The sequence below is a fragment of the Pseudophryne corroboree genome, chromosome 6 (genome assembly GCF_028390025.1).
Source record: "Pseudophryne corroboree isolate aPseCor3 chromosome 6, aPseCor3.hap2, whole genome shotgun sequence".
Classification (NCBI taxonomy): domain Eukaryota; kingdom Metazoa; phylum Chordata; class Amphibia; order Anura; family Myobatrachidae; genus Pseudophryne; species Pseudophryne corroboree.
The window spans coordinates 162,072,569-162,096,937 of record NC_086449.1 but is presented as its reverse complement, the minus strand read 5'-3'; the positions used below and the strand labels follow the sequence as shown (position 1 = coordinate 162,096,937).

At 45.0% G+C, this 24,369-nt stretch overlaps 1 protein-coding gene and 1 long non-coding RNA gene across 5 annotated transcripts in view; one reads left to right on the top strand and one right to left on the bottom strand.

The window, feature by feature from the left end:
- LOC134936803 (uncharacterized) overlaps positions 1-24,369 on the top strand; it is a 298,887-nt gene that overhangs the window by 45,909 nt on the left and 228,609 nt on the right. For all 3 annotated transcript variants that reach the window (XR_010180549.1, XR_010180548.1, XR_010180550.1), the window contains exons 3-4: positions 13,579-13,653; positions 19,368-19,636. This is a non-coding gene — a long non-coding RNA (uncharacterized LOC134936803). The remainder of the gene's footprint in view (positions 1-13,578; positions 13,654-19,367; positions 19,637-24,369) is intronic.
- On the bottom strand, positions 1,285-23,992 carry LOC134936801 (gastrokine-1-like). 2 transcript variants are annotated; one of them, XM_063932062.1, is made up of 7 exons: positions 23,827-23,992; positions 10,361-10,440; positions 8,998-9,051; positions 6,255-6,392; positions 5,512-5,622; positions 3,260-3,398; positions 1,285-1,582 (listed from the first exon to the last, which is right to left on the bottom strand). In XM_063932062.1, exons 2-7 carry the CDS (start codon positions 10,370-10,372, stop codon positions 1,491-1,493), a joined length of 546 nt encoding a protein of 181 aa, XP_063788132.1. In that variant the 5' UTR covers positions 10,373-10,440; positions 23,827-23,992; the 3' UTR covers positions 1,285-1,490. The 2 variants fall into 2 exon arrangements, with proteins under 2 accessions (XP_063788132.1, XP_063788133.1); XM_063932063.1 differs by lacking the exon at positions 23,827-23,992 and adding an exon at positions 22,674-22,800.

The window sequence follows — 24,369 nt, the reverse complement described above, 5'->3', positions numbered from 1 at the left end:
TGCGCTATACAAAAATCTAGATATGACAAATATTTGTGTTCATGCTCAGTCCATAAATGTGTATCTTATTTTAGGATAAAAAACGCCCTTTTGTGTATAAAGTTCAAAATGGTTTAGTTTGCCAACTTTAGTAGTAGTAAAGTCCAAGAGAATATTTTTTTAGAAAAAGAATAGATCAATATTATGATCTAAATTTTGGATTTCCTAACTGAATGGTTTCCTTTACACTGAAGACCATCCCGTAAGTTCTAGTAAGAAACCTCATACATTTCCCTATGTGAAAATGGTAGATTACTTAAACAATAGAATATTAGAAATTATACAAACACGCTTTCTCTGTGCTTTAGCGCCATCTTCTGTTGGTTTATATGCATTCACGTTTTATCGTGCTGGGGCTAGTTTAGTTACTGTATTATGCACTGCTGTCCTTTGTGCTGGCCTCCAGCATTTAGACATTTGCCCCCTGTCCTTACCCCCATCATTCTTGCAAGAGTCACTGCAGCATACTAAATTTGGTAGCGTCAATTAAAAAAATCTATAATATTTCATTGTAACTGTACAAAATCTAAATATTTTGTGGAATTACAAGATCAGGATCCACTTTTTACATTAATTGATAGAAAACAATTTAAGATAAATGCAAAACAAATAGTGACATTCTAATGAAAAACAAACATATTTGTGCACGTTTAGGATCTTTTCTTTGGAACGTCACCTTACAAAGAGTTCTACAGATCAGGAAGATAATTACTGCGGTTGCTGTAAATGTCATGCGCAGAGACCTGATCGTACCGCGGAGGTGCGCACGCCCATAGATTCTCCGATGAGTACTGCTAAACATTATAATTATGCAGAGACTGACGACAGTCGGGAACAGCAGTCATTTATAAATGCAAGTTATTATATTTTAGGCTACAAATCAGGGAAATACTCTTGGAAACCCATGCATTTACTGGAATACGCCTAATACCTGCAATTATGGATTGTAGACATGTTTTTCTTTAGTAAATGAGGAACACCCCCTGCCTAAGGCAAACTTTGTATAAATGTCATTTCGAAGTATGCTACATACTGATGTCTCTGATGATTACGTAACGGCTGTTTGGTAACTACCTTCTCTGGTGTGCAATTATAATACTGGGAGAGATGTACTAAGCTTTAGAGAGTGACAAAGTGGATAGAGATAAAGTAGCAGCCCCCAGATATATATCCATACTGTATATATAATTTTATATACAGAAAATACAGTGAGTGTACCACACAGTGAACACGATGACTCGGTCATACTGGAAATATATCTTTATTGATCTGGAGTAATAGCTGGTGTATCTCAGACACAGTTACTGGCCAGGACAGGTTACTGGCTATAGAAACACTTTGATTGCAGTACACACAGTACAGACAGACAGCCATGGAAGCTGAATATTCATTGTATTAGGATGAGGTTGGGAGTGTGGACAGCACCAGAATGTCTGCAGTCGTTGGGCAGATTAGAAGAGGTGGAAACCTGCGCACAGCCCAACATGGATACAGAGAAAGTGGATACCAGCGCAGCCTTGAGCTCCTATTCCTTCCGTTGGGGCTGTAAACAGAGTGTATTAATAAATAACAGATTAGGTTGAGTATTGCAAGGTAACTGTACATGAATACCTACAGTGATTATAGTCAGACTGTTACAGTGATGCAGTGGCGTAAGTTTGTCCCAGTTGCCTGGAGGCAAGAAAAATATTGGTGCCCCCCATATATATAATACAGTACACATATTTTCTCCTGCATAGCAAACCTGCAGATTCTAACTATTTGAAGCTACTACAAAACTGTTGCAACTAGGCGGAACTATGTAGGGGTCCAGCCACACACTACATAGATCTGCTCAGTCACTCACAATGCTGATTATTTCTCTGACAATTAATTTGCAAGTGTCATATCCAGGATTAGAACGCACAACCTATTACACTGGAAACATGCACCTAACTGATGGAGATATAGCATATGAAGTTACTTGTAATTGTCTGAGAAATAACTTCATATAGTTAGAATTCTCATGTTTCCTTTATAGGAGCAAATAGCTTCATCTGTAAGTTGTCTGCTTTCAGTGTATCTATAAGAAAAAGGGTGTGATTTTGTTAGGTGTAGTAGTGACTAGTGGGGAAGTCGGCTACAGAAGAGAAACTGGCTGCTGTCATTTAACTTAATTGATTAATGTCGCTGAACACATGGAACAGGAGGAGAGGTGCCCCCCTTCAAAGCAGGAGCCCGGCGGCAGCTGACTCCGTTGCCTCAGAGTTCTGCCTCTGCAGTGATGCATGTGGCCACTGGTGGTGAGAGGGCGCACAGCGCACACCAATGAATGGTTTATAGTTACACTGAACAAACATTGCTTTTGCAAGAAACAAAGTAAACAAGAAAATGAGAAGTATCATGACTGTGCATTGTGTTATTCTGAGTTCCCCTTTCTTCTGTGTTCTGTAAATGACTATTGGGGGAAGAGATTCCTTTGCTTTAATGCCATATTTGCTGATTTTTTATGTTGGTGCCCTCCAGTATGGGGAGGTTCAGATTAGAGTTACAGGGGCGTGATGCTATGAATAGAGTCATCACCCAGGAGGCTGGTTTACTCACCCGGGGGTGCAGGAAAAGTCACTTCAATTTGGTTCACTCACAAACCCAATGGCTGTGTGTGGACATCTGGGAACTGTGATGATAGGTAATTCGGCATGGAATGTACAGTAGGGGCGGCATATAGTAATGGCAAAATTGCACTTTTTGGAGGTCTGACCACATTTCCCATATGTACAAAGTTCCAGAAAGCAAAACTCTCCTGAGCTTGTACCCCGATAGGCAATGCCATCTATAGCTCTGTAGCTGGCGTTGCCTAATAGAAGCCTTTGGGTTTCATTTTGCATAATTCCCCAAGATCCCTCCCAGTGTCCCGTGCCACTCGCACATAATGACTCCCTGATCATAAACACGGAATCCCTCTCATCGTAAGGGACAGCTCTGATCATACAGTTGTCCTTTGCGAATTTAATTGCAACTGTACATACATATGGCTCTACTAAATTCTGATATGCATATGATTAGTGTCGGAATGTATCACATTGAAAATGTAATGCTTGATACACCCCGCCCTGGTGTTCCAGTCATACACCCAGGCATCCTCCACCACAAGACTCACTATGCTGCATACAGTTGTGATATTGTATTATGAGAAGATGCTGTAAGTTAGTTACATAGCTCCGGTAAGGAGGATACTTACTGGCATACTCGCGGGCCCAGTAGGTTGGAATTCCCCAGCACAGACCTTGCACGGCGTTACCAAACTGAGAAAGGTCATTCACCTGCTGGTTACTGACAAAGTAATGCTTGTGCAGGTCCTCCAGGTCCTTCTCTCTGTCCTATGATGTGGAAAGAAGACAGATAATGATCATCACTAGTTTCTCTATTATTTAATCATTAGAGGCTAATTATGAAGCATCACTGCAATGAGAAAGATGCTGATACTGATTATCGGGCCTTGTTCTGCCTCTGCACCGTGATCTCTGAGCATACTGTAGATTGCACTGTTTGTGGCTGGGCTGATATGTGCTTAGTAAGATGGGTGGGCAAGAGTGTAGCTACCATAGGTGCAGGCAGTGCAGCTGCTATGGGGCCCAGAGCTGAGAGGGGCCCACCTTCCCTGTCACAGTTACATGTGTTATATACATTTTTTCACCATAGGGAGGTAAATACGGGGAACTTACAAACTTTTGCCTTGGGGCTTGCAATATATCTAGGTATGCTTTACCTGCTCATTGTAATGTGGCATAAAATGAACTGGAGGGCATTATAATGTTACATAATATAAAGTGGGGCACTGTAATGAGACATAATAGGAAGTGAAAGCACTATAGTGTGGCATAATATAAACTAAGGCATTGTAATGTGACATACTATGAACTCATAATAGACTGTTTTTTAGTAATGTGTACTGGCAGCCCAATGTGACATAGGGGGTAATTCTGAGTTGATCGCAGCAGGAACTTTGTTAGCATTTGGGCAAAACCATGTGCACTGCAGGGGGGGCAGATATAACATGTGCAGAGAGAGTTAGATTTGGGTGGGTTATTTTATTTCTGTGCAGGGTAAATACTGGCTGCTTTATTTTTACACTGCAAATTAGATTGCAGATTCAACACCACACCCAAATCTATCTCTCTCTGCACATGTTATATCTACCTCCCCTGCAGTGCACATGGTTTTGCCCAATTGCTAACAGAATTCCTGCTGCGATCAACTTGGAATTACCCCCATAATGTGAACTAGAACACAACTATATTTTCTAAAATAAACTAGGGAACTACTATGGGGAATAACACAACGAAGCCACAAATATGGTTTCGAAAATAAAATAGGGCATAGGTTCTCACACTCAGTCTTCAGGATCCCATGAAGTTCATGTTTTCCAGGTCACCTAGCAGGTGCACAGGTGTATTCATTACTCACTGACACATTTTAACAAATCCACAGGTGGAGCTAAATATTTCAATTGCGATTCTGTGAGGAGACCTGGAAAATATGAACTGTTCGTGGTCCAGAGGGCCGAATTTGATAACCTAAAAACCAGGGCACTATTATGGGGCATAAAATTAACAACTGCTGCGGAGAGGTGTCTCTCTAGAAGCATTGGGACAGGGGCCCTTTCAAAATGTTGCTATGAGGCCCAAAAAGTTCTCGCTACGCCCCTGTGGGCAGGATTGTATGTCATAAATTTGGTGTTGGCATTAGTCACTACTTTCTTTGTACTATATAAATGTATATTATAAAATATGAACATTAGCGTGCACACAAGATGCTAAAACAATTGTATACTATAGGATGGCTGCATTTGTGTCTTTGTGTAAGAATTGTGCTGCATCAGGGCATGCAGGGTATGGGTCGTTGGGTTGACACACATTAGATCGACATGCATTGGGTCGACCACTAAAGGTTGACATGCACTGGGTCGACAGGGTCGTTAGGTCAACATGTGCAAGGTCGACAGGTCAAAAGGTCGACATTAGTTTTTTTTTTTTGGTGTCGTTTTCTTTGTATAGTGACGGGGAACCCCAATTAGTGCACCGTGTCCCCTCGCATGGCTCGCTTCGCTCGCCATGCTTCGGGCAAGGTGACTTGCTCCACTACTGCTGCACTTGGCACAGGTTACCATTCCCATTAGTAGTCCACGTGGATCGTAAAGTATGAAAAAGGTAAAAAAAAGTAAAAAAAATCGTGAAAAACTCATGTCGACCTTTTGACCTGTCGATCTTCCACATGTCGACCTAATGAACCTGCCGTCCTAGACACCCTGTCGATCTAGTACATGTCGACCTTCAGTGGTCGATCCAATTCATGCCGATCTGATGACCACAACCGGGCATAATCTGAACTCTCTCACTGCCTATAAAGTGCACTTTCATCTGCTCTAATCTTCCCGTCACCCTGAGCAGATTCTGAAAACGTTTCATGCTTCTTATACAGACAAATATTTACCCTCTTGGTGTGAATTAGCGCCTCCAAGCGTCCGAGGTCTGGGAAGGTGGCGATATCCATGTGTGCCACTACACAGATGCCTCTGTATGGCATGTGGTAGGCAACTATGTTCTGGGAGAACACAAGAAGAATTGTCAGTAAGAGTTTGCACTGCTCCTATTTAAGAGAACTTGAATTTGAGCTTACATTTTTTTCTCTTCTTCCCCATTCCTCTACAGCCAGCTCTCCAGGTGAGGTGGGGAGGAATGCATATTTCCTGAGCTACTGTGGGGGTTCAGGAGTACAGGGAAAGGGGCATAACCACATCCCCCTGCAATGCCACTTTAAAGTTCCCCAATGCATCATAGTAATGTATGCAGCATGAGGTGTACCCATATACTCCCAGCACCTGGGACTGTCCAAAGCCTCGGTGACCCTTGAATTGTTACAGATTAAAAAACTGAGAGAGCAGCCAGGAAATGAACCAGGGAATAATCCATAATTATTTCTGCAAAGCAAGTCTGTCATCCTGCATTTACTCTGCTAGAAAAGCATCTCCCTCCTAATAAGGCGACAGGCAATATGCTGTCTGCTTTCTCGTGTAGCACATTAATATGGGCAGTTTTCCTATAACATTGCAATTTACAGTCCCTCCCCCCCCCTCCCCCTCCGACAGAGATCAGGATTTTGACAAAGTGCAGAAATACATCTTCCAGCTAGATTTACACCAGGTTACATCAAGTTTCTATGTACCAGTCACCTACCTGGCTGTAATCAAAGACAGCATTGGATGTCTGTCGTCCAGAGTAGACATTAAACACAGCAATTTTGATTTGCTCATTAATATTCACAGTGTGGTAAACGGTTTCTCCATTGTATCCTGTGTTCGTGTATTGGAATGCCTGTAAGACACATATGTAACATTGTATCAGATGTCTTCAAACAAGATACTACTGTCTGTAAATTGGACACTTCATGAGACACACATGCACCTAACTACATACGGTGTCTCTCCTACATACATTCAGGGCAGAGCCGGCCCTAACCAATATGATGCCCTAGGAAAGATTTTGCCTGCTGCCCCCTAGCATCACCACTAGTTTCACCAATGACCCTGCGCCCCTTTCCCAGCACCATCACCCCTCACCCATAGCAGTCCTCATATTTTAAACAGGAACAGTGCACACATTCAGTGCACAGCACGCAAAGGGGTGTGCTTTTGCTGGCAAGGGGCATGGCCACACAATAGTACCCCTGATTCAAATTACACCACACAGTAGTGCAACTTTACTCACATTTAATCATGCGATAGTGTCCCTAATTCACGTTACATCACACTGTAGTACCACTTTACCTTATATACGTTACTCCTTACAGTAGTGCCCCTTATTCACATTACATCACACTGAATTGCTCCTTATTCACATTACACCACATCATATTGCTCTTTATTCACATCAGACCACACTGTAGTGCCCTTTCTAGAATTACATAAGTGGAGCACCTTGTACACATATGCCACACATTAGTAATGCATTTATGCACATAATACCACACAGTAATGCCCCTTATACATATGACACACATTATTAATGTCCTTCTAAAAATAATGCACCTTACATATTATACCAACCTTTAATAATGCCCTTATAAACATAATGTCCCTTACACATATGCTGCACATTATTAATGCTCTTATACACAGTGACACACACAGTGCCCCTTACACATTTGCCGCACATTAGTATGCATTTATACACGACGCACATAATGCCTCTAACACATATGCCGAACACGACTGCACAACCAACCCACCCGCACATAGCACTCACATGGCCGCTAACACCGTGACCTCTGCCTCTGCTTGGATATAGATGTGTCCTCATACATCTTGCCCCAATATACTGTACCATGCAGCAGTAGATGCCTGGCATGAGTCAGCTGGCAGCCCTGCTAATGTCAGGTGTATCTTTTTATTAAAATGCATCTTATTTGCATTTCATATGCAGGTACAACCGCAGTCACACACAGAATATAGGCATGCCGCATATAATTTTAATCAGTAGAATCTGCTTGTGCTCCTAGGCATACCAAATGCCCTAGGCATTTGCCTAGTTTGCCTATGCCTATGGTCGGCTCTGATTCAGGGCCTGATTGCACACAAGTCAGTTACAGATGCTGCCGTACTGCAGTCACCAAAATAAATGAGTATATTCTTCTGTATTCAGAGTTGCACGTACAGTTGCATGCTCTTATGGCTGTAACTAGGGGTGTGCAAGCCGTGCTGCCACACGTGGCGCAGGGCTTTGTGGACGGCACTGTCACTGCCCAACGGCCTCTGCGTTTTGCTAGCATAGCCAGGATCTGTGCTGCAGCGCCAGCTGGAGTGTTTTTCAGATACTCCAACAGACACCCTGCAGTCTCTGAACCTCCGCGGAGCATCCTGAGGACTCTCCAAGCAATGCTGCACTCGCTGGCGCTAGCAGCCACACCTGCTTTGGGATGTCATTGGTTTAGCAGCTCCGCCTCCTGCCATTGGTTTGGGGTGTGACTGGCACAGGGTGACTTGCAGCCCTGTTGCGGCTCTGCATGCACTTATTAATCCACTTGTAGAAGTGGCTGTCATCACTATCAGCATGCAGTTGTACCAGCCTAGTTTAGTGCAAGAGATCAGCCTAAAGTGAGAGTGATCTCTGCATACTAACATCTCTAACAACTCCCTCTACACGCCCACCATAAGCCCTCACCCAACTTAGCCCACGTACATACACCCTGTTGCCACCAGTTACACCTATTTAGTCACAAGTGAGATATGAATGAGATGTGTACCACCCAGGAGTCCACATGGATGCCTCCGATGCATGCACAGGTGCAAACATTCCCAAAATGGACTTTCATGCAACTCTGAATCAGGTCCTCAGTGCCTGATTCAGCCCCAGATATAGTCTCGACCAATGTTTTCAGGACTGGGCATGCGCCAAAGCTGCAGTGCATATATCTCACAATGATGCTGCAGCTTCGGTCCCAACGCCCTGTTAGTCACAGTCTGATTGTTAGGCTGCAGACGTTTCGGGGAGTGGTAACGGGAACCATTCCAGAAAATGGGGATGTCTGCCCTGTTTTCTGGGCAAAAACTGGCCCCAGCACTGTAGTTTTTCGGGATGTATTGTGTAACCTGAGAGTTTCACAAAGGTCTGATGGTCACAATGTTGATTCACTGCTGTGAAGCTTTTTACACAAGACGCCTCCTGCGGCTTTTGCATATTGTTATACAACCACTCCATACAAAGACACAGCGGTGGCGACATTTGCTTCCACCTTTGAATAGCCCTCAGTGCGCGAAAGTGTACACCTCAAAATGAGTCTCAATAGGTCTAATAAATATTGAGTACATAATTATTAAAGCAAATTAAATGTAATTTCACTATAATGCTCATAGCCTTGGCTTGTACCCACTGTGCAAAAGCAGTCACACAGTTTGTAGTAATAATGCCTGCAGTCTCTTACCTCCTCTCCATGTAATGGGTTTATGAAGATGGCCAAAGCACCCAGGAGCAGCAGCTGTGAAATGAAGGATTTAAAAAAAACAATTAAGTCAAAGTAGTTTCTCGAGATAAGAACTAGTATTCACCAATACATACAGGCAACACTTCGTGCTTTAGTAAATGTTACTTATGCTGGAAGGGGAATGTACACCATTATGTGCCCTTCTGTCTTGCTCTGAGCTAATTAGGGACCCTGCTGCTAATGCAGTTTGTCTCTTTGTGGTTATGTCTATTCACAATATCTACTGTGGGTAGAACCACCTGTTATAGTAAGCTAATCACATATCTGCTGAATGTGCCTCTTTTCTCTACGCTGCATGGACTGCTAGGAATTAGACAGAAACCATCAGCCAATCAGGGGGGAGAGGATCAGAGGTAGCCAACCAGATTCTATCCACTTGTTCTAGAAATCCCAATGGCTGGGTAGTTATGGATGTACCATTGACACATTCACAAAACTAACAATTTAAAAAATGTTGCTTTCTAAAGGGGCTGTCCACCTTCAGATAACATTGACATAATCAGTTGCATATGCTGTGTGGTACTTTTGCTAACAGTATGTTGTAGGTGCTTTCCTTTCTTATTGTCTATCAGCCATATTTTTAAACCACTAGTAGTGTTGTTTATTTCCATTGTCCTTGGATACCACATACATTTGATCCTTTGGAAACAATCAAATCCAACGCATAGAGCATACCAGAGCCTTATCATATCATGCGGCAACACAAGGATATGACAATGCTTGATTATGTAAAGAAGTGTTAAAGACACAGAAAGAAGCTAGAAATATGCATTTATTGAATGTCATTAGGAAATGCATCTATTATATAGTTAAAGCCAATGAATAATGGTAATCTGAAGGCAGATAATGTCCTTTTAAAATAGGGTTTATGGCGAATTCCTAAAATATGACTATGGGGCCAGATGTACTAATCTTTAAAAAGTGATAAAGTGGAGAGTGCCAGCCAATCAGCTCCTAACTGCCATGTTACAGGACCTGTTTGAAAAATGGCAGCTAGGAGCTGATTGGTTGCTAGTTGATCACTTTCCACTTTATCACTTTTCAAGTCTTAGTAAATCTGGCATTGTCTGGGGTAAGTAGATTTGCAGATAACTTGCATATAAAACACACAGGGGTGATAATAATTTCCTGCTTTCATCAGAAACTCTACAGATTAATATTCATTGATCCGTTTAAGCCAAGCATTGTACCACTGCTGTCACCTATACTATTGCTATTGACATTATCATTCTAACCAAATGACATAAAAACTTGTGTATATGAGTACCGTATACAAGTACATATAGTTACAGAAGCCACTCACCATTGCGCCCATCTTGAGGGTATATATGAGAGCTGTGGGATGTGGAGTCGTGCTCTAATCTGCCCATTTATATGTTCCAGCTAGAACCAATGAACAATGGAATGTGATAAGACTGTTCCAATCGCTGATACACCAGAGTAAACCATACGTGTGGGTGATGCATGTTTGTCAAATAGGATCAGTTTAATATTCCACTCTTGTGACCCTTTCCCTTAAGAAACTCTCATCTGAAAAACTAGGTAAAAACCACACAAACTGCAAACAGAGCAAGGGCGTGGAAATTACATGAACAATTAGTGTATAATTAAAGAGAAGAAAAATGTGTTATGGAGAATGATGACTGTAATAGCCCAAAAAGTAAAGATATGAATCACAATACAGAACTGCAAAACCCATAAATAATTATTCTCTTTCAAATTACCAGGAATGCAGTCAATACTGTTTTAATATGACACATCTAGTAACATACTGTAATCATACGTGTTTTCTGCATTTAAATAACCCCTATGAGGTAGCAGCATAGAGAAGTGCAGAGGTGGGTGGTTATTGGTGCACAGAATCCTATTTACAGGGCTATTTTTCATCCAGAACACTCCGGAATGCCGTTCCTGAAGGTCTGGTGAAAAATGACGTCACCAGGAACAGAGCTCCAAAATGTCCTGGCTGCCGGCGCAGAAAGGTGTTTTTTTCATGTGGGTGGGCGGGTGCGGTCTGGTGCCGGCGGGTGCAGGGGTTGCATAGAAATAAGTCTCACAGCCCCTGAAGTGGCTTGAGAGTACCGGGGGCTGCGGATGAGCCTTTTCTGTTAAATGAGCAGGTAATTTAAAAGTAATTAGAAGCCTTACTGTGGGGCATAATTTGTAAGGGGCATTATTGTGTGCGGGGTATAACTGTGTGTGGCATATTGTGTAATGGGCCTAACGGTGTGTGGCAAATTGTGTAATGGGCATTATGGTGTGTCATTGTGTAATGGGCATTACGGTGTGTGGCATAATGTGCAATGGGCATTACGGTGTGTGGCATATTGTGTAATGGGCATTATGGTGTGTCATTGTGTAATGGGCATTACGGTGTGTGGCATAATGTGCAATGGGCATTACGGTGTGTGGCATATTGTGTAATGGGCATTATGGTGTGTCATTGTGTAATGGGCATTACGGTGTGTGGCATAATGTGCAATGGGCATTACGGTGTGTGGCATATTGTGTAATGCTGCCCATACACCTAAATAGTTATTGTCAGATCTGGACAGTTGGAGTCAAAACCTGGTAATGGATGAGCGCAAATGACAGGTGGTCATTTGCTCCTAAATGCCATAAAACTGACAAAAATGGACGTGGATTTAACCAATTTGTCTGATTGACCATTTTTGTCTGTATTCCATTATTTGGGAGCAAATGGTCAATTGTCCTTTGCTCTCATCTATTACTAGATTTTCATTCCAAAAATCCAGATCTGACAACAAATCTGTAGGTGTATGGCCAGCTTTAGGGGCATTACTATAAGGATGAAAAATGACAAATAATGTAAGGAGCATGAATCAGGATTTTTATTTTACCTGTGGTGGCCAATGTCTGGGCATGCATTTTGCAAAACTGTGGTATAAAATAGTCTTTTACTGCAAGGCCATGCTGATTGCAGCAAGGCCATGCCCCTTACAGCACGTCTGCACCCCCTTTTTTGAGGCATGTGCCTAAATTCCTTTTTCTTACACAGGAAACGGCTTTATTCTTACAAAGGGCTCCTGCCCACTGTAGTTCCTCCCACATTGTCTCACAGCTCTGCCCACCACTGCCCACCCCTGGGAGTTCCTGAACCTATTTTTCTACAAAAATACTTTCACGGCACTGGGTGTTTGTGCACTCGGGGATCGCTCTGATGGTAGGAGAGAGAAGATAGTGCTGGGCCTGAGTAAGGAAGGCTGGATATAAGTCCTCCTCATACAGACCAACTGGCGAATCTGTAGAGTAGATCTCAGGAAGCTGATATATAGAACTGGATTACTGGTAGCATACTGGTAACCAATCTGGGTACCAGTTATACTGGTAGAGTACTGGTAACCAGGCTGGGTACCGGTTATACTGGTAGCATTCTGGAAACCGGGCTGGGTACCGGTGAAACTGGTAACGTACAATGAAACCGGGCAGGGTACCAGTTATGTTGATAGCGTACTGGAAACTAGGCTGGATACCGGTTATACTGGTAGCGTACTGGTAACCGGGCTGGGTACTGGTGAGACTGGTAACGTACAATGAAACCGGGCTGGGTACCAGTTATATTGGTAGCGTACTGGAAACCAGGCTGGGTACCGGTTATACTGGTAGCGTACTGTTAACCGGGCTGGGTACTGGTGAGACTGGTAACGTACAATGGAACTGGGCTGGGTACCGGTTATACTGGTAGCGTTCTTGAAACTGGACTGGGTACTGGTGAGACTGGTAACGCACAATGGAACTGGGCTGGGTACTGGTTTATACTTGTAGCGTTTTGGAAACTGGGCTGGGTACCGGTGAGACTGGTAACGCACAATGGAACCGGGGTGATGAGATTAATACAGAGATGATGCAGACATTTTGATTACTAAATTCCATAGGTTACATGACCCACCCATGAAAGGCAGCCATTTTGGGCACGGTAGATAGTATACCCTTGTTGAATCGGCAGTGCTCAGGGGGAGATGTATTATGCAGCACATATTGTGCCGATACAGCGTTCCTGCTTTGCCTCTTTACCGAGGTAAAGTAGGAAGTTGTACCAACAAGATGTGTGAAAACTCCTCCTTCCAGCAATCCCTGCCAGAGCCCACAGCGTATCAGCCTAGTGCTAGGAGGCGAGGGGTCTGCTGGGAGGGGAGGGGGAGGGGCTGCTGGGAGATGTAGTTCTCCCTGCTGCTGCCTTGGTGGGGTGTCACACACACATTAACTTCACACATACTGACACACATATACTTGCCACACAAGTTGCTGAAGAAGACCTGCAGCCTGAAGAAGATACCGCTTTGGAAGGTAAGTAATTACTGACTAATTAAGCTAATTGGACTTTCAGCTAATTAACTTTCAATTGCTTAATTAGGCCTTGGGTTCCAGAGCAAATCCCACTGGTTTTTTTTTTACTAAATAACAATTTTAGGAAAATCAGACTTATGTGGGTGCATGAAAAAAGACATGATGGTTTCTATAGTAATCACAGAGTCTCATTTTCTCTCCTTTTATTAATAGGAAAACTCTGCGACTGTGGGAAAAACACTGTGCCGCAGGGTTTTTCAAAACTCCCGCACACAGTTGAATATGCTGGTAAGTGTCCTATCATTTTTGTCCATGCCATCGTCATTTGTTTTATTATTTGAAATAATAAGATTTTACTCACCGGTAAATCTATTTCTCGTAGTCCGTAGTGGATGCTGGGAACTCCGAAAGGACCATGGGGAATAGCGGCTCCGCAGGAGACTGGGCACAACTAAAAGAAAGCTTTTAGACTACCTGGTGTGCACTGGCTCCTCCCACTATGACCCTCCTCCAAGCCTCAGTTAGGATACTGTGCCCGGAAGAGCTGACACAATAAGGAAGGATTTTGAATCCCGGGTAAGACTCATACCAGCCACACCAATCACACCGTATAACTCGTGATACCATATCCAGTTAACAGTATGAAACATAACTGAGCCTCTCAACAGATGGCTCATAACAATAACCCTTTAGTTAACAATAACTATGTACAAGTATTGCAGACAATCCGCACTTGGGATGGGCGCCCAGCATCCACTACGGACTACGAGAAATAGATTTACCGGTGAGTAAAATCTTATTTTCTCTAACGTCCTAGTGGATGCTGGGAACTGCGAAAGGACCATGGGGATTATACCAAAGCTCCCAAACGGGCGGGAGAGTGCGGATGACTCTGCAGCACCGAATGAGAGAACTCAAGGTCCTCCTCAGCCAGGGTATCAAATTTGTAGAATTTAGCAAACGTGTTTGCCCCTGACCAAGTTGCAGCTCGGCAAAGTTGTAAAGCCGAGACCCCTCGGGCAGCCGCCCAAGATGAGCCCACTTTCCTCGTGGAATGGGCTTTTACTGATTTAGGATGCTGCAATCCAGCCGCAGAATGCTCCAGCTGAATTGTGCTACAAATTCAGCGAGCAATAGTCTGCTTAGAAGCAGGAGCACCTATTTTGTTGGGTGCCTACAGGATAAAAAGCGAGTCAGTTTTCCTGACTCCAGCCGTCCTGGAAATATAAATTTTTAAGGCCCTGACTACGTCCAGTAACTTGGAATCTTCCAAGTCCCTAGTAGCCGCAGGCACTACAATAGGTTGGTTCAAGTGAAAAGCTGATACCACCTTAGGGAGAAACTGGGGACGAGTCCTCAATTCTGCCCTATCCATATGGAAAATCAGATAAGGGCTTTTACATGACAAAGCCGCCCATTCTGACACACGCCTGGCCGAAGCCAAGGCCAATAACATGACCACTTTCCACGTGAGATATTTCAAATCCACAGTTTTAAGTGGCTCAAACCAATGTGATTTTAGGGAACTCAACACCACGTTGAGATCCCAAGGTGCCACAGGAGGCACAAAAGGGGGCTGAATATGTAGCACTCCCTTTACAAATGTCTGAACTCCAGGCAGTGAAGCCAATTCTTTCTGGAAGAAAATCGACAGAGCCGAAATCTGGACCTTAATGGAACCCAAGTTTAGGCCCATAGTCACTCCTGACTGTAGGAAGTGCAGAAAACGACCCAGCTGAAATTCCTCTGTTGGGGCCTTCCTGGCCTCACACCACGCAACATATTTTTGCCAAATACGGTGATAATGGTTTGCGGTTACTTCTTTCCTGGCTTTTATCAGCGTAGGAATGACTTCCTCCGGAATGCCCTTTTCCTTTAGGATCCGGAATTCAACCGCCATGCCGTCAAACGCAGCCGCGGTAAGTCTTGGAACAGACAGGGCCCCTGCTGTAGCAGATCCTGTCTGAGCGGTAGAGGCCATGGGTCCTCTGATATCATTTCTTGAAGTTCTGGGTACCAAGCTCTTCTTGGCCCATCCGGAACCACGAGTATCGTTCTTACTCCTCGTTTTCTTATTATTCTCAGTACCTTTGATATGAGAGGCAGAGGAGGGAATACATAAACTGACTGGTACACCCACGGTGTCACTAGAGCGTCCACAGCTATTGCCTGAGGGTCTCTTGACCTGGCGCAATATCTAGTTTTTTGTTTAGGCGGGACGCCATCATGTCCACCTGTGGCCTTTCCCAACGGTTTACCAACAGTTGGAAGACTTCTGGATGAAGTCCCCACTCTCCCGGGTGTAGGTCGTGTCTGCTGAGGAAGTCTGCTTCCCAGTTGTCCACTCCCGGAATGAACACTGCTGACAGTGCTAAGACGTGATTTTCCGCCCATCGGAGAATCCTTGTGGCTTCTGCCATCGCCATCTTGCTTCTTGTGCCGCCCTGTCGGTTTACATGGGCGACTGCCGTGATGTTGTCTGATTGGATCAGTACCGGCTGGTTTTGTAGCAGAGGCCTTGCCAGACTTAGGGCATTGTAAATGGCCCTCAGTTCCGGAATATTTATGTGTAGGGACGACTCCTGACTTGACCAAAGTCCTTGGAAATTTCTTCCCTGTGTGACTGCCCCCCAGCCTCGAAGGCTGGCATCCGTGGTTACCAGGACCCAGTCCTGTATGCCGAATCTGCGGCCCTCTTGAAGATGAGCACTCTGCAGCCACCACAGCAGAGACACCCTGGTCCTTGGAGACAGGGTTATCAGCCGATGCATCTGAAGATGCGATCCCGACCACTTGTCCAAGAGGTCCCACTGAAAGGTTCTTGCATGGAACCTGCCGAATGGAATTTTGCTTCGTAAGAAGCTACCATTTTTCCCAGGACTCGTGTGCAGTGATGCACCGATACCTGTTTTGGTTTCAGGAGGTCTCTGACTAGAGATGACAGCTCCTTGGCTTTCTCCTGCGGGAGAAACACTTTTTTCTGTTCTGTGTCCAGAACCATCCCCAGGAACAGTAGGCGTGTGGTAGGAACCAGCTGTGACTTTGGAATGTATAGAATCCATCTGTGCTGTTGTAGCACTTCCCGAGATAGTGCTACTCCGACCAACAACTGCTCCTTGGACCTCGCCTTTATAAGGAGATCGTCCAAGTACGGGATAATTAAAACTCCCTTTTTTCGAAGGAGTATCATCATTTCTGCCATTACCTTGGTAAAGACCATCGGTGCCGTGGACAGTCCAAACGGCAGTGTTTGGAATTGGTAATGGCAATCCTGTACCACAAATCTGAGGTACTCCTGGTGAGGATGGTAAATGGGGACATGTAGGTAAGCATCCTTGATGTCCAGGGATACCATGTAATCCCCCTCCTCCAGTCTTGCAATAACCGCCCTGAGCGATTCCATCTTGAACTTGAATTTTTTTATGTATGTGTTCAAGGATTTCGAATTTAAAATGGGTCTCACCGAACCGTCCGGTTTCGGTACCACAAACAGTGTGGAATAGTAACCCCGTCCTTGTTGAAGTAGGGGCACCTTGACTATCACCTGCTGGGAATACAGCTTGTGAATTGCCTCTAGCACAGCCTCCCTGCCTGAGGGAGTTGTCGGCAAGGCAGATTTGAGGAAACGGCGGGGGGGGGGAGACGCCTCGAATTCCAGCTTGTACCCCTGAGATACTACTTGAAGGATCCAGGGATCCACCTGTGAGCGAGCCCACTGATCGCTGAAATTTTTGAGGCGGCCGCGTCATGCGGTGGACTTAGAGGAAGCGGGGGAAGAATTTTGATTCTGGGAACTGGCTGACTGGTGCAGCTTTTTCCCTCTTCCCTCGTCTCTGTGCAGAAAGGAAGCGCCTTTGACCCGCTTGCTTTTCTGAAGCCGAAAGGACTGTACCTGATAATACAGTGCTTTCTTAGGCTGTGAGGAAACCTGAGGTAAAAATTCCCAGAGACCATCCCCAAACAATTCCTCACCCTTATAAGGCTCTATGTGCCTTTTAAAGTCAGCATCACCTGTCCAGTGTCGGGTCTCTAATACCCTCCTGACAGAATGGACATTGCATTAATTCTGGATGCCAGCCGGCAAAATATCCCTCTGTGCATCCCTCAAATATAAGACGACGTCTTTAATATGCTCTTATGTTCGCAAAATAGTATCCCTGTTTGACAGGGTCACAGACCACGCTGCAGCTATCTGCAGGTCTCAGTCTAGTACCTGAGTGTGTAAATACAGACTTCAGGATAGCCTCCTGCTTTTTATCAGCAGGTACCTTCAAAGTGGCCGTATCCTAAGACGGCAGTGCCACCTTTTTTGACAAACGTGTGAGCGCCTTATCCACCCTAGGGGATATCTCCCAGCGTAACTTATCCTCTGGCGGGAAAGGGTACGCCATCAGTAACTTTTTAGAAATTGCCAGTTTCTTATCGGGGGAACCCACGCTTTTTCACACTTCATTCACTCATTTGATGGGGGAACCAAACACTGCCTGCTTTTTCTCCCCAAACATAAAACCCTTTTTTAGTGGTACTTGGGTTAATGTCAGAAATGTGTAACACATTTTTTATTGCCGGGATCATGTAACGGATGTTCCTAGTGGATTGTGTATATGTCTCATTCTCGTCGACACTGGAGTCAGACTCCGTGTCGACATTTGTGTCTGCCATCTGAGGGAGCGGGCGTTTTTGAGCCCCTGATGGCCTTTGAGACGCCTGGGCAGGCGCGGGCTGAGAAGCCGGCTGTCCCACAGCTGTTACGTCATCCAGCCTTTTATGTAAGGAGTTGACACTGTCGGTTTATACCTTCCACCTATCCATCCACTCTGGTGTCGGCCCCACAGGGGGCGACATCACATTTATCGGCATCTGCTCTGCCACCACATAAGCCTCCTCATCAAACGTGTCGACACAGCCGTACCGACACACCGCACACACACAGGGAATGCTCTGACTGAGGACAGGACCCCACACAGCCCTTTGGGGAGACAGAGAGAGAGTATGCCAGCACACACCAGAGCGCTATATAATTTAGGGATTAACACTATATTGAGTGAATTTTTCCCAATAGCTGCTTGTATATACAATATTGCGCCTAAATTTAGTGCCCCCCCTCTCTTTTTAACCCTCTGAGCCTGCAAACTACAGGGGCGAGCCTGGGGAGCTGTCTTCCAGCTGCACTGTGAAGAGAAAATGGCGCCAGTGTGCTGAGGGAGATAGCTCCGCCCCTTTTTCGCAGACTTTTCTCCCGCTTTTTTATGGATTCTGGCAGGGGTATTTATCACATATATAGCCTCTGGGGCTATATATTGTGATATATTTGCCAGCCAAGGTGTTTTTATTGCTGCTCAGGGCGCCCCCCCCAGCGCCCTGCACCCTCAGTGACCGGAGTGTGAAGTGTGTATGAGGAGCAATGGCGCACAGCTGCAGTGCTGTGCGCTACCTTGGTGAAGACTGATGTCTTCTGCCGCCGATTTTCCGGACCTCTTCTTGCTTCTGGCTCTGTAAGGGGGACGGCGGCGCGGCTCCGGGAACGAACACCAAGGCCAGTTCCATGCGGTCGATCCCTCTGGAGCTAATGGTGTCCAGTAGCCTAAGAAGCCCAAGCTAGCTGCAAGCAGGTAGGTTCGCTTCTTCTCCCCTTAGTCCCTCAATGCAGTTAGCCTGTTGCCAGCAGGTCTCACTGTAAAATAAAAAACCTAAAATAAACTTTCTTTCTAGGAGCTCAGGAGAGCCCCTAGTGTGCATCCAGCTCGGCCGGGCACAGAAATCTAACTGAGGCTTGGAGGAGGGTCATAGTGGGAGGAGCCAGTGCACACCAGGTAGTCTAAAAGCTTTCTTTTAGTTGTGCCCAGTCTCCTGCGGAGCCGCTATTCCCCATGGTCCTTTCGGAGTTCCCAGCATCCACTAGGACGTTAGAGAAATTCTGTTGAATCAAAAATCAAAAGCAAAGTTTGATTACTATTAAGTATGCAATATATCATACTTGCCTACTCTCCTGGAAATTGCAGGAGGCTCTCTTTGAGGTGGCCCCTTGCACCCCAAGAAGAGCATGCAGATCTCCCGCATCCTTCCCCTACTGAAAGCGGGCAGGATAGAGAGATAATCCCTGGCATTCACGTGTATATGAGGAGGGGTTAAAATGATGTGGACACACAAATCCCTGCGGTTTCCCACTGTGGGAGCGGGGCTTGAAGATGTCAAAGCTGGCCCCGCACCGAAGTTCTCCGCATCGTCTCTGCTCCGGGCTTCTCCCAGAAAGGAGAAAAAAAAACAGAAGGTAAGCCTGGAATAAATAATGATGGCTGCCAATTACTTTTGTCACTTTCAAGTTCTAGAAAGAGAAAAATATGGGTTCATTTTTTGTGGAAGGGCACAGATTTGTCCATGTCTGTATATTGCACATTTGTCACAGTGAGTCTGTGTTGGTATTGTGCCCACCATTTTTTGCTGAACATGAATTTTTCCAAATGCTTGAAAAAAAATGATGCCCAAATTTGGTGTCCGGACTATGGATAGTGTCTAGTTAGTCAGTCAATAGGTCAACACAATATGGTCGACAGGGTCAAAAAGTCAACAGGGTCAAAATGTTGACAGGTAAAAGGTAGACAGTCCAAAAGGTTGACAGGATTAAAAGGCCAACACAAGTTTTGAGGGATTTTTCAAATTTTTCAATTTTTGCTTGGTTTACCATCCACATGGATTACAATTGGGAATAGTAACCTTGCCTGAAGCAATGCGAGCGAAGCGAGCCCGCAAGGGCAAGCTGACTTCCTACAGGAAGCCAACTCTCTGCTAGTCACAGCTAGGTATGGTAGTCCTGGAGGGAGGAAACACCTTCTAATGGGACTGCCTTGTGTGTCTGTGACTGACAGGTGGGACTTCCAATAGGATGTCGCTGCCAGTCACAGTGGTGCTAGTGCAGTCTCAGACTGCATCTGGTTTCACTGACACTGATTGTGATGGCGGATTTTACCTGTGGGTGCAGTCCTGCAGCCCATAGGTAAAATGCGCCACTGGGCATGACCCTTTTGCTGCATTACCATATTAGTGCTATCGCTGCTGCTTCCATGTAAGCAGCAGCAATAGCATCTCAACCTCGTCTGAATCAGGCCCAGGTAGCCTTGTATCTGCAACATAATTAAAATTAAGTATAAACCTGAACTACTGCAATTTGCAGCAATTTATTACTACAGATAATTAAATAATAATTGCATATGACTGCAATAAATATACCATCAGTAGTGTATAAGATACATTTTCTTACTGAATTGGGAATGTACAAAAACAGTTCAGGTTCACACATAGAGGCTGATGATGAGTTAAGAGCAAATAAAAATAAAAGAGCAAAAAAGGAGCAAATTTGCACATAAGCAAAACAGTGTTGCACTGTAGGGCACAAAGTTATTATGAGAAGACAGGTATAAAGTTGGAGGTGGTGTGTCCTGGCTAAGGGCCTAATTCAGACCTGATCACTCTACGTTTTTGCAGAGGTCTGCGATGAGATAGTCGCCACCCATAGAGAGTGAAAACCCGCCCCGTGCAAATGTGAGAATGCATGCGTACAGCATACGAAAACTTTGCCAGACAGTGGACATCTGCAAATCCGTTCACAACTCACTCACCATCTAATGATTTTTCCAGTGTGTGCAGTCTGTGCGTAGCCCAGGACGTACTCCTACAATGCGATACAAACAAGCTGATCGGGGCCGGAGCTGACGTCACACACCCTCCCAGAAAAACGCTTGGGAACGCCTGCGTTTTTTTCTGACACTCCCAGAAAACGGGCAGTTATCACCCCCAAACGGCCTCTTCCTATCAATCATCTTGCGTATGCCTAACGATGGAATTTTTTGCACCATTCTGTCACTGTTTTGGGCTTGCACCTGTGCATTGCGGTGCATATGCATGCGCAGTCATTCGGTAATCGCCCTCTGTGCGATTTCGCACAACAGAAATCAGGTCTGAATTAGGTCCTTAATTCAAAATTTCAGTGAAAAACAAATCTGCCACCTATTTGTTCACTACATGCAGAAGCTGCCAGTATTTACCCTGCGTGCAAAAGCAATGTATTTGCCACAAGCAAATTGCTCCCATTTTTTTCCCTAATGCTGTGCATACATTATATACAAATATGGGTCCAATCTACAGATTATTTACCAATCCAGTCAATCACTGCATAGTGCGGTGCTGCAACCGACCACAGATTATTGGACTGTTCGACATTCTGAATTGTCAAGCATGACCTACAGATCTGATAATTGCTGAGCTGCAAGTCGGCAGTATTGGGCAGTGAATGTTGTCCCTGCCTGATTGACCAACATTTTCTCTATTCCTTCCTTCACAGGTTTGGAATAAGGAAATGTCTTCTCCCCAGGGGAGGAAAGCAGATGTCGTGTGGCCATCATTGTGAGATATTCCAAAATGCATAGCCACAATAATTACAGTAATTATGTTAGTGTCACCAGAAAGTAAACATAGGGGCTGATTCAGAGATGGATGCAGCCGCGCGTCTGTATGCGACGGCCGCGGCCTTCTGCTCTGCGACCGCACACTTTCTGCCCACTTAAGTGTATCATTCTTTGGCCGGTGCAAGGTTTCTTGGCGCCCTAGGCAACATTTCACCCATGGCCCCTGCTCCTTCCAATACATAATATGCCATGTATCAGTGCCTCCAATTTATAATATGCCACGTATCACTGTCCAAAATTTATAATATGCCATACAGCAGTGTCCCAAATTCATAATATACTATACAGAAATGCCCCAACTAATATGACACACACACCCTGCCAGCACTCATTAACACACACACTCAAAAACACACACACATACACTTAGGGGGTAATTCCAAGTTGATCGCAGCAGGATATTTTTTTAGCAGTTGGGCAAAACCATGTGCACTGCAGGGGGGACAGATCTAACATGTGCAGAGAGAGTTAGATGTGGGTGGGTTATTTTATTTCTGTGCAGGGTAAATACTGGCTGCTTTATTTTTACACTGCAATTTAGATTGCAGATTGAACTCACCACACCCAAATCTAACTCTCTCTGCACATGTTATATCTGCCTCCCCTGCAGTGCACATGGTTTTGTCCAACTGCTAAAAAATTTGCTGCTGCGATCAACTTGGAATTACCCCCTTAGCTCACTAACCCGTACACACACCCACCCACCCACACGCACACACTCATCCTGCCAGCATTCCTTAGACCCTCCCTACACACACGAACCCTGTCAGTACTCATTAACCGGCCCATACATACACACACCCTGTCAGCGCGTACACACACACACGTCCCCCCTAACAGATATACCTCCATTCAGCATGAAGGAGAGGGAAGAGGCTGGGAGAGTTCCGGAGGCATGACACCTTGGTAGCTTCGGCCCTGGTCATCAGTAGTCTCGGCCGAGACTGAAAGCATACCTCCCAAAACGTGATCCATTCCAGGAAGGACACAATGCTCTGTTTCTGGACTTCCCTCTTAATTTATTATTGCCATCACCAAGTTGAACTAGTTAATTGATAAGAATGTACTTCAGCACAGGTGATGGCAATCATACATTTTGTCTCCTGGAATAGGTTATGTTGGGAGTCTGGGAGATATGACTGTTTATATTGTTTTGTTTATATTGTGACGCCCCCCAGTGGCTGACACCCTTAGGCAACTGCCTAAAGCTACTTAATGGTAGAGACAGCTCTGATTCTTTGCAAAGGTATACAAGGCTGCTGAGCCTACAGGTGAGTTCTGTTAATATAATTGAGGCATTGCTATCCCTCGCTTTTACAAGATCATGATGTGCTTTTTACGTGCCTGGCTTACTCCAGGAGCAAACAGTAGTATTCACCTGCTTTATGCCAGAAGGGGCGCTCACAGTGATAGTACTGTAGTAAATACTAAATTTACAGTACACAATTAATAGACAATATAACATACCCGAGTGGTTGACAGTAACCAAGTCGATGTTCAGAAGGTTGACACCACAATGTCAACATCCTCAGTCGACAGATTCACAATGTCGACATTTGACATGTCACCGCCTGGAAGTCGACAGTTTTAGGATGCCGACAGTGAGGGTTAGGCTGCGGGAGGTGGTTAGGGTTAAGCTGCGGGAAGGAGAGGGCTAGGATTAGGGATAGGGGGAGAATACTCACCAGAATGCCACAACATGAGAGATCTGCACAAGAAGAGATTGTCACATGGCTGCTGGGACCAAGAGGAAGACGCTGGACAGTCGCTGCCACCAGGTGAGGGAAGAACCCAGAACACCGCATGCTGCATGTCGACATTTCAACCCTGTCAGCATTCTTCTGTTGACCTGATGACTGTTGACCTATCATACCACACCCCAATATAGTACATGCCTGGGCAGAGTTATTAATAATAAAAACACATTTACCATGTAAAAGGAAATAAGAACAAGACGTGACCCACAAAACCAGTCCTAATTATGTTAAAAACAACTCACTCATTATCTTCCACTTTAAAGATCGAGGGCTTGATTGTGAGTGGGACGTGTCCGCAGATATGGATGCAACTAACAGATTTCAACATACTGTACTGCGCAATGCACATAAGAAAGGAATCAATGACTGCGATTGCTCAGCATCAGCCATACCCTCACTACTGCGAATGGATTCAACAGACCACACTTTACAAGTAATTAGCATTTCTGGGCAGTGTGCCGTATTCTGAAATCTGTTAGATGCATCTATATCTTCTCCGGTCATATGAACGCTGGCTTCCAGCTCTGTGACCCCGTCATCTGATGCCTGCTAAATGGAGATACCGGTTTACAGCAAATGACCGGGGTCACAGTGCAGTAGCCGGCGATCAGATGACCGGAGGCACGGAGGAGTGCACTGGGAGTCTGGGACAAGGATCACGGGAGGGCCTGTTGGTGAGTTTAAAAAAAACTTTTTTTTTTTAATTTATTTTATGTGATCAGCTTGTGGCCTTATTAGTCACACATGGCTGATCACAGGGGCCAGCTTCCCACTCTGCTCTGCCT